At 41.4% G+C, this 17,489-nt stretch overlaps 2 protein-coding genes across 2 annotated transcripts; one reads left to right on the top strand and one right to left on the bottom strand.

Moving 5' to 3' along the window:
* Positions 1-2,802: 2,802 nt before the first annotated feature.
* LOC147486003 (uncharacterized) lies at positions 2,803-3,831 on the bottom strand. Its single transcript, XM_086573625.1, has one exon. It carries the CDS (start codon positions 3,829-3,831, stop codon positions 2,803-2,805), a length of 1,029 nt encoding a protein of 342 aa, XP_086429751.1.
* A 12,171-nt stretch (positions 3,832-16,002) lies between these two features.
* On the top strand, positions 16,003-16,848 carry LOC147486002 (uncharacterized). Its single transcript, XM_086573624.1, has one exon. The coding sequence runs from the start codon at positions 16,003-16,005 to the stop codon at positions 16,846-16,848; it is 846 nt and encodes a 281-aa protein (XP_086429750.1).
* The last annotated feature ends 641 nt before the right edge of the window (positions 16,849-17,489 follow it).

The following is a 17,489-nucleotide window of genomic DNA, read 5'->3' as shown; positions in this document are numbered from 1 at the left end:
CGGCCGATTAAGCTAGCTCTTCTCTCTTTCTTTTCCTTGTTGTTACGGTATTTACTTGCTTGAATTCGAAATTCCGAGATGTAGTCTGGAAATAGCATAGATGAGCAATATATAAGTTTTGAACATGTTCTTCTATAATAGTTATGCTTGGAAAAGGTTGGAAATCAATATAGATTTTTCTTTCATTGTTAACATCAACTACAGCAGAGAGATAGGCTAAGGCATTGGCGTGACGATTATCATTTTGAGAGTGCTGGTGAACTGTAATGGATATGAAATGAATGGATAGCTCATGCATTTTTTGGACATATGTAGCCATCCTATCATTTTGAGCAACAAAAGATCTGCCAAATTGATTCGCAACAAGCTTTGAATCAGTAAATAACTCGATCTTTGTCGCCCCTAGGTCAAGTGTTGTTCGCATTGCATAAAGAACTACTTCATATTCAGCTTCATTGTTTGATGCGCAAAATCCGAGGCGAACAAATTTTTCAATTTTCTCGCCATCAAGTCGGATCAAAACACAACCAAGGCCTAAACTTGATTTGTTCTTGGAACCGTCTGTGTGTAAAATTCATAAAGAAAGGTCGGCACTTGTGGATGGATCGGCCGATCCTTGTTGTGGATTAGGAGGAGGTTCCTCAAATGCTCTGCTATGGTCGGTATGCCATCGATAGGGAAAATCGGCCATAAGTGATGCCATTGCGTGGCCTTTCTCAGATGATCAGGCTTTGTATTTAATTTCGTAGGCACTCAAATATGTTTCCCATTCTGCTAATCGGCTCGAATCAGCATTTTGAAGAACTTTTCTCAAGGGGTATTAAGTGTAGACATTGATAATACGCCCTTGGAAATAAGGTTTCAATCTTCGTGCACTATGGACAAGTGAGAGAGCTATTTTCTCAATCTGTGAATACCTTGCTTCTGGAGCTGTAAGGGTCTTACTTATGAATAAAATTGGTTGTTCATTTTCATCATCAATGAATAAGACGACACTCACAACTATTTCTGATGCTGCCAAATAGATGCTAATTATTTGTCCGGTGGTCAGACTAGCAAGAATTGGCGGCTGTACTAGGTATTCTTTCATTTTCTGAAAAGCTACGTCACACTCATCTGTCCATTGTGGGGATCCCTTAATGGCTTGAAAAAAGGAGTGGGGCCGATCTGAATATTTTGAGATAAATCTGCCCAAAGCGACTATCCTACCCGTAAGTTGTTGGATTTGCTTCTTGGTTTTTGGCGATGGCATTTCGGTAATTACACGAATTTGATAAGGATTAGCTTCAATGCCTCGTTTGGTCATAAGATATCCAAGAAATTTACCCGATGCTAACCAAAATGCGCATTTTGATGGATTTAGACACATTCGAATATGCACTAGGCGATCAAATTTTTTTTGCAAGTGATGAAGGTGTGAAGACTCTTCATGCGACTTGATGACCATATCGTCAATATAAGCTTCCATAAACTTGCCTAAGAAGTCTGAAAATGATGTATTTATAAATTTCTGATATGTTGCCGGTGCATTTTTTAGACCGAAAGGCATTACCTTATAGCAAAATAAGCCTTGGTCTGTTATGAAAGTTGCAAGTTCTTGTTCATCTTCGGCTAATGCAATTTGATAAAATCCCATTGAGGCATCCATAAAAGAAATTTTTTTAAACCCTGAAGTGGCATCAACCATTTCAGAAATACGAGGCAAGGGATATGGGTTAACAGAACATTTTTTATTGACATCAGTAAAATCAACACAGATTTTAAGTTTCCCATTTTTCTTAGGGACTACTACTACATTGGATATCCATTTTGGATATAGTACAGGCCTAATAAAATTAACACTTAGAAGTTTGTTGATCTCTTCTTTCACTTTGAGCTTTTGATCGAGGCTTCTGACGCACTGGCTTTTGTGTTTTGTCGATATCTAGACTGTGACATGCAAGTGAAGGATCAATTCCAGGCATTTGTTCAACCGTCCACACAAACACTGTGTAATTTTTCTTCAAAAGCTCAATGAGTTCATCCTGTTCCTTCTTGGAAATTTTCGTAGAAATAAAGGTGGTTTCTTTTTCCTTGTTCTCGATCTGTACTTCGAGGAGCCCTGTCGATGGTCGGGGGGCCACTTAAACGCTGCTCTATAGTGTTTACACGGCCAATGGAATTATGTAATTGTTATTTTACCCTATCGACATTTAGGATGGTGTTGTCCTTGACTTTCGAATCTTTATAATCTTCGAGTACAGACTCATGGCATTTCAAAGCTGCTATCTGATCACTTCAAACTTTGCATACCATACCATCACACCAGAACTTGATAGCCTGATGGAAAGTAGAAATGACAGCTCCCATTGACTGGATCTAATCTCTTCCCAGAATGACATTGTAGGAGGAGTTACAATCCAAGAGAAGAAAATTAATTATAACATCCTTGTTCATTAATGTCACTGGGAGAGAGCATCTACCAATTGATTTTGCTGCTGTCCCATCGAAGCTAATGATATGATTTGGATTGGGAACTATCATTTTCTCGGGAAGATTGAGTCCTTTGTAGCAACGCTTGTATATCACACTTGCCTAACTACCTGTATCGATCAAGATTTTCTGCACACGATGAATTCCAACAAAAGCTTGTATTACAACAGCATCATAATGAGGATGGTGCACTCCTATCAGATCATTGTCAGTCCAACAGAGAGGTCCTTCCTCATAAGTCTTAGTACCCATACCATGGAGAAAATCATATCCACTATAAACATATTAGTGGCTGAGATCAGTGATCTTGGAGTGATTGAAATTCTTGTGCTAGATGTTAGACATTGAATCAACTCTAGCATGACCGACTTTGATTACATTGTGTGTGATCACGACTAAAGGTTGTTTTGTTTTACCCAGCACGTAATCCTGGAGCATACCCTTCTCGATCAGACCTTGGATTCTACTCCTTAGAGATCGGCATTGTTCAGTTTTATAACCAAGATCATCGTGGAATTTGAACCACAGTGATTTGTCATGTGTAGCCTTGGTATCTTCGGAGAAAGGAAAAGGTGGAGATAAGATATTCTTTCCCTTAATCTTCTCATAGATAACAACATACTTCTCGTTGAGGGTGGTAAGCTTTAACTCGGGAAGTTTCTTTTGTTCTTTTCCATTCCATTGTTGAGGCCTACCATCACACTTGGACTTTTGATCGGTTGTTTGTTGAAACTTAGGCTTTTGACTTTGTTCCTGCGGCTTACTTATTCGATCCCTATCTCTGTGAACTCGTGCCGATGCATCATCTTCAACTCGAATAAACTGTTGAGTTCGAGCAAAAAGTTCATAACGAGTTGTTGGGATGTCTTTTACTATAGAGTTGTAAACGCCATCCCTATCATAATTAATGCCTTCCTTGAAAGCATAAATGACAAGAATATCAGATGTATCTGGAATTTCAACAGTCGCTTTCCAAAATCTCCCAACAAACTTATTGAGCTTTTCGTCCTTGTTTAATACTGAATAGAGAATCAATATTTTTCGGTTATTTCCAGTTGTGACAAAAATGCTCGACAAACTTGTAAGCAAGATCAGTAAAATTGTGGATGGGAATAACTTGGAAAGAAGAGTATCGTTGAAAGTCCATAAAATCATCTTGTTTCTGTAATTAACAAGATGCATCAAAGGATCGTCTCCATCAATCTTATCATACTTTTCGAATTCTGGCTGCTTGAAGTCCTTGTGATGAACGGTTGTTTGGATTTGGAGAGAGAAGGGAGAATCGATACCACTCTTTATAGCGAGATTTCGTATTTTGTTTTCTCGTAACTCCTTATCATTAACAGGCTTCAGTATCATCTCATGGAGACATCGTTCAGAAAATGGAACATTCTCTCGACGATGGTCACGATCGAACTGTGGACGTTTTGGCCAAGATTTCTTCGGAGGAGGTGGAGTGAGTTCTCATCGACCCATCCATACAGGTGAAGGTGAATGAGCCAATAGGGGAGATCAGTTCCTTCGTCTCTTATGGTGAACATCGGGAGAATACGGACGGAGTGCTAGACTGTCACAACCATTTTCTTGACCTGTTTCAAGTGAGTCTCCATCTCCATGGCTACCATTGTCAACATACTTTGGCTGACAATGAGCTCTTGGATTGGGACTACAACTTGAGCGACTAGGTTGTGAACTAGAATTGCTTGGTAAATAGTGTTGCTGTCGAGATCGGCGTATATTGTTGTTGCGACGAGGATTTGCAGTGGCTTGCCTACCCCTCCTAGAGCTTGGGGTAGGAACTTCATTGGTTTTTCGTTGGTTGGGTAGTCTACCTTGCCGACCTATATGAATATTTTACCGATTTCCCTTAGTACGGTTCGAATTGGTTAAACCGGTTTTTGTCATGAGATTTTTTGTGAGTTGGTGATCCCTCACAGGGTGGTCAACATCAAGGTCGGTAGAGGAGTTTGTGGATTCGCTTACGGTTACACTAAAAGTGTTGGCTTTCAGCATTGAACATTCTGTTTGCTCGAAGCCTTTCGTAAGCGACTCTCACGGTTTCTCTTGGTGTGGGAGTTTGTACTTGGAGTCTTTGACAGAGATGCTTTAGTGTTCAAACGATCCCAAACAATTTTTGCCGTGGACCCTAAATCATCTTCGAGAAGTTGACGCAGCTGTTTCTTCAGATTGTTATTCTTGCTCTCCAATTGTCGGAGACGACGGTTGACCTGAGTTGATGGATCAGATACATGAATACCTACTCTCTCAGTCGCAGATGGCCGAGGACCATCGAACTTGGAAAGTGAATTCCCAGCAGAAGGGGAGTGCTGAACTTGTGCGGTAAAAGGGAAACTTTCACTATTATTTGTTTTTCGAGAAGCCATTAACGTAACTTTTGTTTTGTGGTTAAGGGTAGGAGCACAGATGGCACCAAATATATTTCAGCAAGATTTGCCTAAACACACTAGTTGGGTCGAAAGTGGTCTTTTTCAGAGGAGATTGGGAAGGAGATGGTTTTTGGGGAGAGTTAAGACTGGACTTCGGTTTTGAAGTTGCCTACGTACCCAAAGATATTGCTTGGGATCAAGTCTCGAATGCGTGGTTCTGGAAAAATGACGAAGGTTGGATTTTATAGAGAGGATTGGTGAGAGTTACTTCCTCATTCTCCAATATTCCAATCGTGGGATGAAGTTGGAGGACTGGCGGGAGAACTGTCCAATTATGGGATGAAGTTGGAGAACTGGCGGGAGAACTATCACTCGATATGAAGTTGATGGAAGTGAATATTGAATGTGAACGAAGTTGTGGACGAAATTGTGGAAGTTGTTTGACTCACAAAACATGGGAGAACAGTCACACGATATGAAGTTGATGGATGTGAATCTTGAATGTGGACGAAGTTGTGGACGAAGTTGTGGAAGTTGTTTGACTTGCAAAACATGTGCGCAATTGATATTGATTTTACGTGTAGGTATGTAGGCTTTGAGCATAGAATTTGAACATGGGCTCTGAGTGTGGGTTTTATTGTAGATAAGCTCTGAGCATGGGCTCTGAGCATGGCTTTTGTAGATAAGCTCTGAGCATAGGCTCTGAGTGTGGGTTTTTTGGGCTCTAAGCATGGGCTTTATTATATATAAGCTCTGAGCATGGCCTTTGAGCGTGGGCTTTTTGTAGATAAGCTATGAGCATGGGCTTTTTGGGCTCTGAGCATGGGCTTTATTATAGATAAGCTCTGAGCATGGGCTTTTTGTAGATAAGCTCTGAGCGTGGGCTTTTTGGGCTTTGAGCATGGGCTTTATTATAGATAAGCTCTAAGCATGAGCTCTGAGCGTGGGCTTTTTGTAGATAAGCTCTGAGCATGGGCTCTGAGCGTGGACTTTTTGGGCTCTAAGCATGGGCTTTATTATAGATAAGCTTTGAGCATGGGCTCTGAGCGTCGGCTTTTTGGTCTCTGAGCATGGGCTTTGGGTGTGAGTTTGTATTGAATTGGGCTTTTATTGGGCCACATTTGTGGTGGCTGGAAAAATGGGGTACCGGAGTGTTTTTATGGGTGTGTCCAAAATCACCATAAATCTACTGTTTTTTTCCTCAACACATCAATTTTTTTTTTACTAAATATTATTGTATTTACCTATATTACTTATGACCTATATGGGCAAAAAATGGATGTAGTTGAAATGTTTTTGCTAGATTTATAATGGATCAATGTTTTGTTTTCACTACTAACTAAACCTTCTCCACATTGTTTCCTTCGATTAAAAAATGGGTCGTGATTGATGGGTTTATACTGGATCCTGTTGACTTGAGGACTAGTGATGAGTATAAGAAATTAACTAAGCTAGGAGAGAAAATTATAATTGCTGAGAGAAAAATGGTTGGTAGAGCAAAGAAAATACTTGCCAAGGCTTTGAAGAGTGAAGAAGATGACTTTGATGCTAATGTGTAATAAGGTAATTGTGTGTTTTCCTTTAATTATTAATTTTTGTTTGTTTCTTTCGTCTTGGGTGGTGTGGTTGGCCTAATGGGTACATTGGACTTCCACTTTATCACTGGCAGTTTGATAGGGTTGAGGAAAAACTGTTGGGGGGTATACATAAGTCTGTAAGAATGTCAAACCTATCTCTCAAAAGTAGTGTAAGCGTCTATGGTGTAAAAGTTGGCTGTTATGTAACTAGATTAAATTTACATTTTTTTTCCTCGGCTACATCAAATTGTGTTTTTACTCGATATTTTCTTTTGAATAGTAAATCCTTCTAAATACTACCATACAAAGTCCTTAGCCGAACTAGATTTGATTGATAGTTAGTTAATAACCATCTTTAAGCTCCAAAAAGAACCTTGGCCACATCATTTTTGTTTAACTAATATTGTTTATTGTATACTTAATACTTAATGCCTACGATGGCCTCAACCACGCATAGGCCGGTACTACAATGTGGCCTCAGCCACTCATAGGTCTGATTGATTACTTGACAACCAACATTTATGCTCTAATTTAAATATAGTTTTTCCGTAGGCTACATGATTTTATTATTATTATTATTTGAAAACGGGATGCTTAAGGCTTACAATAGACACTCGCCTACATATATTGCCTAAACCCTACATATATTGCTCATTTAACAACCAACCTCTACACTCAATTTTAATCGACATTTTTTATTCGGCTGCATCGAATTTTTTTTTACTATATATTGTTTTATTGAACAATATTTATTTATGGCCTACAATAGGGATTTAACCATGCCTATGTTTGATTGATTAATAAACAACCAACCATTATGCCCTAACCTACATATATTTGTTTTCCTCAATATAACATATTGAAGTTTAGTTGTTGTTGTTGTTTTTTTTTTTTTTTTTTCGTTAAATATCTAAATGTTAGGTCGAATGTGAGATTTATAAAATTCGAAGAGTGCTCTAAGATTTGGATGCATATTCATGCGTAGCGGCCTTTGGATAGGCTTGAATAACTTCAAATCCAAAATGATCTGGGTCGGGCTTAGACCCTTTAGGCCTAGTTCAACATGAGACCTGGTTCATATAATAACAGGTTCAATATTAACCAAAGGAGCCCTTTTCAAAGACGACGATATGATTGGTTCAACAGTAGTGACAGTAGCAGATTCCACATTATTAAGAACTTTTTTTTCGAGTAAAAATATGATGATATTGAGCATAAATAGGTATGGATCCCTTAACGGTCATAATAGGAATATGACTAGGCCCTTCCTCACAAGACACAACTGGTGAGGGAGGTACCTCCTGCATCTGGTGAGTGAGGCACCTCCTCACAAGGAACAACTGGAACGGGAACAACCAGATAGAGGTGAGCTTAGGTCAGGTTAGCCCAAGCCCAATGGACTAAAACCCAATTTTTGTTAGTCTTGGGCTAACATATTAGATTCGTGGTCTGGCTTGGTTTTGTAAAATCAAAACCCGACTCGGTTTTGGGTTGGGATCAGGTTAGAATATCAAAAAACCGAAAAAACCCGAGCCCATGTGCATATATGTTCATATATCTTTCAATCATTCTATTTTTGTTAAAAATAAGGTTGAGATTCTCTATTTTAGAGAGAATAATATAATCAACAAGGTTAGTTTCCCTTTCAAACAATCAAATCTCTTTGATTTCATTAGAAGATTTCAATTTCGGTGTTTTTTTACCTCCTAATTCCAAAAGAAAACCCGAGAAACTTGACCAACCCGACATAACCCAACCCAACGCAAATTGGTCAAATTAGGGCTTGGGTTGAAAATTTAAGGACTGACTGAGGCTTGGTCTCGGGCACGGGTTGAAGCATTTGAAACTCGGGTTATGCTTCAACCCGACCCAACCTGCCCAAGTTCCACCCTAACCGATTGAGGTGAATGATAAAGTAACTCCCCCTCACGACAATACACTAAATCTGGATCAAACAACTATCCAAAAGAACTTGCTACAGTTTCCATTCATCGTGTTTATCATATCTAAGCTCATAAACCTCAAAGTAAGAACACAATTACGTCACAAATACAAGGCTATTTTTTTGGGTTAAAGGATGTCGGCATAAGCACGAAGACAATATTTAATTGACCATGTAGATATTGTGATTTCTAAATTGGTGGTTTCACTCCAAGTTGACCAGTATATATTACTAGCGCACCATACATATTTTTGTTGAGCAACAATAGTATAAGTACACATTCTATATGGGCTGAAAAAAACACACATTCTAGCATTTGCACTAAACCACATTAGGCGTGCAAAATCAAATCTTAAGATGATCGAACTTTTTGTGAGGATTTAAGTCCTGATTTTTGCAATATGTTGGTACATCCTAAGGTGAACTTTTGTGAGGATTTGAGTCATGATTTTCGCAATATGTTGGTAAACTTTTGTGAGGATTTGAGTCCTGATTTTCGCAATATGTTGGTACTTGGCTCAAATTTATGTGGATTCAAAGTTGTAGGAGAGATATGTGTTAAGTCCTGATTTTTGCAATATGTTGGTACATCCTAAGGTGAACTTTTGTGAGGATTTGAGTCATGATTTTCGCAATATGTTGGTAAACTTTTGTGAGGATTTGAGTCCTGATTTTCGCAATATGTTGGTACATCATAAGGTGAACTTTTGTGAGGATTTGAGTCCTGATTTTCGCAATATGTTGGTACTTGGCTCAAATTTATGTGGATTCAAAGTTGTAGGAGAGATATGTGTTATATTATATATACACAAAATCACAGAGTATAATCTGAATCTCTGATCAATCAAATACCACTCCAACAATAGAAAATAATGTTAATGCTAATGGAGATTGAGATTAAGAGTGAGAAATCTAATTAACCAATTGAAATATGGAAATAGGGGATGTTTGATTTTGTTAATAGAAGTCCAGTTTACATGTTACAACAACAAAAAAACGTTAGATTTATCAACAAACAATGATAATCAAATACTACATCCCCGGCATCTGAAATTTAAGAACACTCGATTTAAGTCAACACTACAACTGAATTTGATGTATAACGATGGAGATAAAGCATTCAGAACATCTACAGAGCTTTGTGTGGACGAGAGATTAAGAATAGCATCTGATGGCATCATTTTTGTCAGGTATGAGTGATCTGAGTTTGTTACAAGACATTACTTATCTTTTGCGCGACTTGAGTATATTTATACAAGTTTTCCTTTCAAAGATGGAGATTCTACGGCCACAACATTACGATGGCTTATTTCAAACTAGCATAAAGGGAAAAATAAAATCACCACACGCGCTTATGGCTCGACAAAGGGAAGCTGTTAGATGCATTGCATAAAACCGCCCATGCCGCTTTTCTTTATCAAGCCATCCTGTGAACTATCCCACCGCCCACATGGAGCGAACTATATCCGGAAATCTTGAGGAAGATGGTTAGGAAGTGAAAGTAGTAAAAGGCGATGTCATTGCGATTCTTTGTAGAGAGCACTCGGGAGTTTCGTTGATGAGCTAAAGGACGATTATCCGGGCGAAGTCCGATGTCGGTTTTGGTTTATCAGAATTGGATGAAGTGGTCAAGGCACATCCAAAAAAGAACAAGTCAGCAAGAGCTTATAAAGAATCGGGAAGATAAATTCCCACCCTGAAGAAGGGTTTATGCAACAAAATATCGAAGGTCCTTATATAATTTTGAGTTTAGCTAGATGCTATTGATTCTAAACTGAGGAGTCACTCGAGTTTTTTGTCTTTGTACATATAAGTCTGTCCTTATGCGCCATATGTTAACACGTCTCATGCACAACCATTGCTAATCGGGTCCACTTTGGAGACTTCACAAGGAGAAAGAATAGAATGATCACTTAGGGTGTGTTTGTTAAATTTTAACTCATGGAAAGGAAAGGAAATAAAATGGGTGGTCCACTATGGAATGGAATGGAATGGAAAGGAAATAATTTTAAATGGTATGTGTTTGGTAAACTGGGAAAAGGAAAGTAAAAACTGGGGAAAAAGGAATAATCATGTTTGTTTGCAAAAGCTATGGAAATGAATAATTGTATTGTTGAGTGGAGTGTATTAGTAGTAAGTCCCTATTTATTTATTTCCTTTCCTTTCCTTTCCACAAAATTTTCAGGGGTTAGCTAAAGACACAAAACCTTTTCCATTTGTTTCCATATGGAAAAGCCCATTTCCTTTCCATGGGTAAACAAACGCCTTAAAAACTATGGAAAAGGTGGACCACTCTTATTTTCCTTTCATTTCCATAGTGTTTCCATCATAACAAACACACCCTTATTTTATATCACCTTATAGTAAGTATCATTTTTGCTACCGATCGAAAAAATAAAAAGAAAAGAAAAGTTTTTTTTTTTTTTTTTTTTTTGCTGCTTTTATGTGGAAGTACTCAATAGTCATATGGTACTGTACATATAGTCATCAATTTTATGTGCGTGATGCATAGATGACCTTATGTGATCTAGTGCCACAAGGTGGTTTTTGAACCATTACAATGACCTTATGTGTAGTCCATGTGATTTGTAGTCCACATCGAGTGCCACAAGGTGGTTGTTGGACCATTACAACTCATAGTTGAATTTGTAGGTAGATATCAGTCTGAGATTATTGGTTTGAGCTGAGAAGTGTTAATAATCCAGTGAATCAGTGGCATGTCCATGTTGAGAAGAAAGACGAGAAAAAAAAACACAATCAACCCAAATAAGAAAATGGTAAAATGTGGTCTAACAAGGGTGGAACAGTAATTGTATTTGTTGGTCGTTACATAACTGAATCACGCAGGAGCAAACTCATTGGGCAGTAATTTTTAGCCTTTTAAGAAATTTATGTAGCACATTATTCTGCTTTCTGGATTGCTAATGCATTAAATTTATTACTCTTCCTTGATGAATTACATCTCAATACTCTTGCCATGTAACTTTATTGATCTGTTGAGGCATTTTCTTTATCCAATGTGTAATCATTTACTTGTCGCTGTAGTATGGAAGCAGTGTCATGGTAATGTGTGGGGAGTAAGTATGGGTTAAGCCACCCGTCGTCTGCATTTCATTGAATGGATCGTATAGGTAGATGTGTTTGCGAAATCCCAGTTGTATATTCCTCATGTGATTGGGTTGTACAATGTCTAAATCTTATAGGTGGCACCTAGGAAATGGTCAATCAGTTTCCTCGGAAGTTCTATATTGTTTGTAAGACTGCACTAAGTTCATTTATAAGAAAATCGTTGTTTTTCAGGGGCCATTGATATAGCCAATCTCACTATCAAACTCCACTAATTATTCCTTCGTTCTTTCGTTCTCATGTAGGTGTGAGTGTTGATGAAAGATTACCATCCGAGAATGATATGGCATCAATGTAGCGACCCAAATTATGACTGATGGGAGACCAACGATAGATGGACATGTTAATAGGATAGACAGTGGAATGGGAGGCATCCTAGCAAGGTCATCTGGTATGCTTCTAAGTTAGGTCGACGGGATCGTAGGGGAGGCGGTGGCAGTTTAAAGGGCCGCCAGTAGTGGAGGGAGCCGCGGTGGAATCCGCCGGAGAAGGGGACACCACCGTATTGGATCGTGAAGACTTCAGATCCTCTGATTGGGAGTCCGACATGTGGGGGGAGTGATGGAAGATGAACTGTTTCACGAAAAGGAATGTAAGTGAGAAAGGAAAAGAAAAACAACCAACCTGATGCAATGATCCAAGGGAAAGAACGAGCGTCTGGGCAAGCGCTGAGAAAAGAAAGAAGGAGGAAGAAGAACTCCAAGAGGTAAAACAGGCTGGCAGCAAGGGGGAGGTGAAGATAGTAAGGGATGAGTGGGAGCGATAAAAAATGGCTGAGGGAAAACGAGGAGGAGAGTGAGAGAGGGAGAGAGAGCGAGTGAGATTTGAAGAAGGAAGGGGGTAAAATGGTAAAAGCAGTGGAACAGAAACCAAGGGGCCGACAAATGAACCAGAGAAAATGCGACACGTGGAGGAACAAGAAACGAGGTGATTCAAACCGTGAACGCGTGGGACATGTGTAAGAGGGATAGTTAAGCGTGGAACAGAAGACAAGAAAAAAAGGCGGAAAAAGAGGGGTTCTCGACTCCGCAAACATTCAAGAGGTTCGCGGACTCAAGAGGGGGCATTGTAGCGACCCAAACTATGACTGCCGGGAGACCAACGACAAATGGACATGGTAATAGGATAGACAGTGGAATGGGAGGCATCCTAGCAAGGTCGCGGCCACCGGAATATAGTGGGAAGGGGATGAACACATAGGGCCTAGAGCTGACTGTGGAAGGCCGCGAGTCAAGGGTGGGGTGAGCCTAGAGTCAGACAAGCATGATACACACGTGACATAAGGTATGGGGGGAACTCTATGGCACGAATGGAAACCCTACACGCGGCAACAGATGGACCGAGAGATCGAGGGACAGATGGAGGGCCACAAGGGAATGAGAGGGGATATAAAGAGAAGAGTGGAGTGAAGAGAGAAGGGAAAAAAAAAAGAAAGAAGGGGGAGAGAGAAAAAGAAGACAGAGGAGGGGAAGAGGGAGTTGGAGAGAGAAGAAAGAGGTGTGTTTTAGAGGGTGAAAAAGAGGTTACTACATTTGGCGCCCTTTGGGAAACGAGAGAGACAAGTAAAGAAATGGCGACGACGGTGAAAAGAGGCGTGGGCTAACCGAGAAAGGCGGCGGTCACCGAGGAGGATGTAGAGTCAGTAAGGAGTGAAAGGGGAGAGCGAGGCGGGGAGGAGACAGTAGTGTCAGATTCGGAGGAAATGAGGTTGTTACATGAGGAGATAGCAAGGTTTAGAGAAGAAAATGAAGGGTTAAGGAGAGAGAAAGAGACCATAGAGGAGTCTGAGAAGGAGGCATCGGAGGCAGAGAGAGAGGAGGAAGGGAGGCCGGACTTGGCAGATCAGGCGGTGGCTGGACTCATGAAGGAGCAAGTGAGGGAAATGATTGCCAGTGATCTGAAAGCTAACCTAGAACAGGCCAAGGGCGTGGGTGGAGCGGCAAGCCAGGTGGTGGCGGGATTAAACCGCAACCTATTAACGAACGCAGTTTGGAAGTCCATGGTGCCAAAGAGATTCAACCAGCCAAGTTTCGAGAGGTATGATGGGACGGGGGACCCAGCGGACCACATCCACCATTTTCGACAGTAGATGCCGCTATGGCAAGAGTCGTAGTATGATAGGTTGAGGTGCATGATGTTCCCCACGAGCTTAAAAGGGGGAGCGTCAGACTGGTATTACCGGTTATCATCTAAAAGTATCAACAGCTTTCAGGAGTTAGAGCAGGCCTTCATAGATTACTTCATACACCAAAAGAAGTGAACATCGTCAGCCTTGTTCAATGTAAGACAAAGATCCGCGTAGTCTGTGAGGGATTTCTTGTGCAGATTCAAGGCAGAGACCTTGAAAGTGGAGAACTTGGATGAAAGGACTGCGGTGATAGCTTTTGAGAGAGGTTTACGTTTGGGGATGAGGGCACATGAGTCGGTAGACAAGAATGAAATTGTGACATTATATGATCTATACCCGAGGGTGGAGAAATATATCAGGTATGAAGACACTATGCAGAAGGAGATGAAAAGACCGGGGAAGGCAGTATTGTCGTTAGATAGAGGCGAGGATCGGCGACGATATGAGTCATCTGACAGGGGAGGTAGCGGATACCGGGGGTATTCGTCACGACTCGAAAGGGGCAGAGAAGAGGTTAGGAGGGAGAACCGAGAGAGAAAACCCTACCGTGAAGCAGAACAAGTGCCGTTGAACAAGCCGTTGAGCGAGATATTGCCGCTAATTTAGAATTTGCAGGGGTATGAGAGGCCGCAAACCAAGCCAGCGGAAATGCAAGGCAAACCTTATTGTGCCTACCATCAGATACATAACCATGAGACGGATGACTGTTATGCGTTAAGGTGGTTAATTCAGAGGATGATAAGGAAAGGGTTGTTGAAGGAATTTATAACGGAGGAGGAGAAAGCAGAGCAAGCACCGACTCAGGGGACGATATTGGGAACGATCAACGTAATTTTCAGTGGAGAGATTTTGAGTCACAACGCACACCGAGATAAGATAAGACGAGTTGTGAGCATACAATAGGTCCATGAGGCGTTAGGTCATTCGCGGGCCTCATGGACCTCTAGGCAGTTGATTCCCCACATGAAAATGCATTGGTAATCACGGTGGTGATGGGAAATTACATGGTGAAAATGGTGCTAATTGACTGCGGCAGCGCTGTGGATTTACTGTTCAGAGGGACAATGGAGGAAATGAAGATAGAAAGGAAGCAGCTGAGACCCTCGCATACAAATTTGTATGGGTTCAACGAAAGCATGATTGAGCCTCTGGGGGAGCTCTTACTCCCAGTGACCACGGGACCGGTTACAGTGTTCTCTCAGTTCAAGGTGGTGGATGCCGATTTGCAGTACAACGCCATCTTGGGAAGACGGTGGATTCATGATATGAAAGTGGTTCCCTCCACCTACTACCAAGTGATCTGATTTCCTACCCCGACCGGGGTGTATGAGGTCCGCGGTGATCAGGTGACAGCCAAGAACAGTCATCAGAGTACAGTGAAGAGATTGTTCCGCGGATCAGAGGGAGAGATTTCGCATCCCAGGAAGAGGCAAGCATAGCAATTACAGTGTGCCTCCGGGGAGGGGGAGGCTGAGTCGGCAGAGGGACTGAAGACCCTGTATGAGATAGAGATAGTAAATTTAGGGGAAGGAGAGGAGGAGAAGTTCATGTTAATAGGTTCCAGTTTGTCTGAGGAGTGGAAGATTAAATTAGTATAGTTTTTGTCTGTCAATAAAGAGGTATTTGCATGGGCGATTGAGGATGTCACAGGGTTGGACCCGGGATTCGCATGTCATCAGTTGCACGTGAAGAAAGATGCTAAGCCTGTGAGACAAAAGATGTGAAGCATTAGGCCTAAATATGCCAAAGGAATCCATGAGGAGGTCGTAAGGTTGAGGGGAGCTGGTATAATACGACAGGTGGCATTCACCGACTGGTTATCTAACGTGGTCCTGGTACCAAAGAAGAATGGCAAGGTTCGTATGTGTATCGACTTTACCGATGTTAACTCAGAATGCCCTAAAGACAGCTACCCCATGCCGAGAGTGGACGAATTGGTGGATAGAACCGTGGGGTTCAAGATATTCTCTTTCATGGATGCGTCTATGGGATACAACCAAGTCGCGATGTATGGGCCAGATCAGGAAAAGACAACCTTTGTGGTAGAAGGCGGTACATATTGTTATACAAGGATGCCGTTTGGATTGAAGAACGCCGGGGCTACTTTTCAACGGTTAGGAGATAAAATATTTGAAAGCAAGATCCGAAAGGGGATTGAGATATACATAGACGACATAGTGGAAAAGAGTATGTTAGAGGAGGAGCACTTAGAGGGTCTGAAGGAGACATTCGGTATATTGTCGGACGCACAATTTGAATCTCAACGTAGATAAGTGTACATTTGGCGTGACCACGGGAAAGTTCCTAGGCTACATTGTTACTTACTATGGAATAGAGGCTAACCCTGAGTAGATAAGAGCCTTGGTGGAGATGTCGTCGCCGCAGGACGTCAAAGAGGTGCAGAGACTTGTGGGAAGGGTTGCGGCATTGAACAGATTCATCTCAAAGTCGTCGGACAGGTGTAGGCTACTGTATCGGTTGCTAAGAAACACTCCATATTTCTTATGGACCACAGAGTGCGAGGAGGCGTTTCAGGAATTGAATAGTTATCTGGGGGTCACGAAATATGCAATTAGCTTAGTGCTGGTTCGAATCGTTGGTAAGATAGAGAAGTCGGTTTACTTCCAAAGTAAAACGTTGTTGGATGCTGAGACCCGGTATAGTAGAGTTGAAAAGTATGCTTTAGCATTGGTTTTCTCTGCCTTGAAGTTGAAATCATATTTCGAAGCGCACTCGGAAGTGGCAGTAACAAATTTGCCCTTAAAACAAGCGTTAAAAGCGGAAAAGTCTGGGAGAATGCTAAAGTGGGCAGTAATGTTGAGTTCTTACAAGATACAACATCAAAACAGGATTGCGGAGAAGGTGCAGGTTCTGGCAGAATTTCTAGCGGAGTTCCCAGTGGAGGATCCCACCTGGGCAGAAGAGATGGTCATGGAGCCGGAGAAAACCATTGACCAGGATTTCTTTGACCCTTGGGACAAGAGAAATGGGTGGAGAGTGTTCGCCGATGGGTCGGCCACGGATGCATGTAGTGGGATAGGGGTTGTATTGGTTACACCATATAACAACAGGATGGAACTAACCATGAAACTAGGATTCACGGTGTCTAACAATGAATCAGAGTATGAGGCGGTGATAGCGGGTTTGAGAATGGCTGAGGATGTGGGGGTAAAAGAGCTGACGGTGTATTCAGACTTAAATCTGGTAGTGTGTTAAGCAAATGGGGGGTTTGCTACATGGTGTCCGCGGATGGCAAGGTATTTGAAAGTGTTACAAAAGAGATTCACCAGGTTTACAAAGATCAAGTTCATACATTTGTGTCGCGGCAAGAACAGACATGCTGATGCCCTAGCATATGTGGCCGCGGCAATACCCGGGTATGAGGAGAGAGTGATAAAGATAAAGAGATTGGATAAAACCAGCACAGAGGAAGTGGTGGAGGTATGTCAGACCGAGGAGGAAGAGGAGAGTTGGATGAACCGTATCAAGAGCTTTTTATCTGGTGACTTGGTGATGGATAAAAAAGAAAGAAGGAGATTGGAACAAACTTCTCAAAGGTACGTTCTGTTAGAAGGAGAGTTATATCGAAAGAACTTCAACGGGCCCTTGTTGAAATGTCTCGGGTTGAGGCTGGCCTTAGAGGTGCTAGCGGAGTTACACGAGGGAGATTGTGGAAGCCATTCAGCGAGAAGAACCACAACACACCGATTGATAACACAGGGCTACTTTTGGCCCCATATGAAGAGAGATGTAGTGAAATATGCTAAGCGATGTGACAAATATCAGAGATTTGCTCAGATGATCTTTGCACCAGCAGAACCACTACATAGCTTGTCTAGCCCGTGGCCATTCGCGAT

This window comes from Coptis chinensis, chromosome 7 (assembly GCF_015680905.1).
Source record: "Coptis chinensis isolate HL-2020 chromosome 7, ASM1568090v1, whole genome shotgun sequence".
Taxonomy (NCBI): Eukaryota; Viridiplantae; Streptophyta; class Magnoliopsida; order Ranunculales; family Ranunculaceae; genus Coptis; species Coptis chinensis.
Note: the sequence above shows the minus strand (reverse complement) of the source record. Positions and strands in the feature narration are given on the sequence as shown.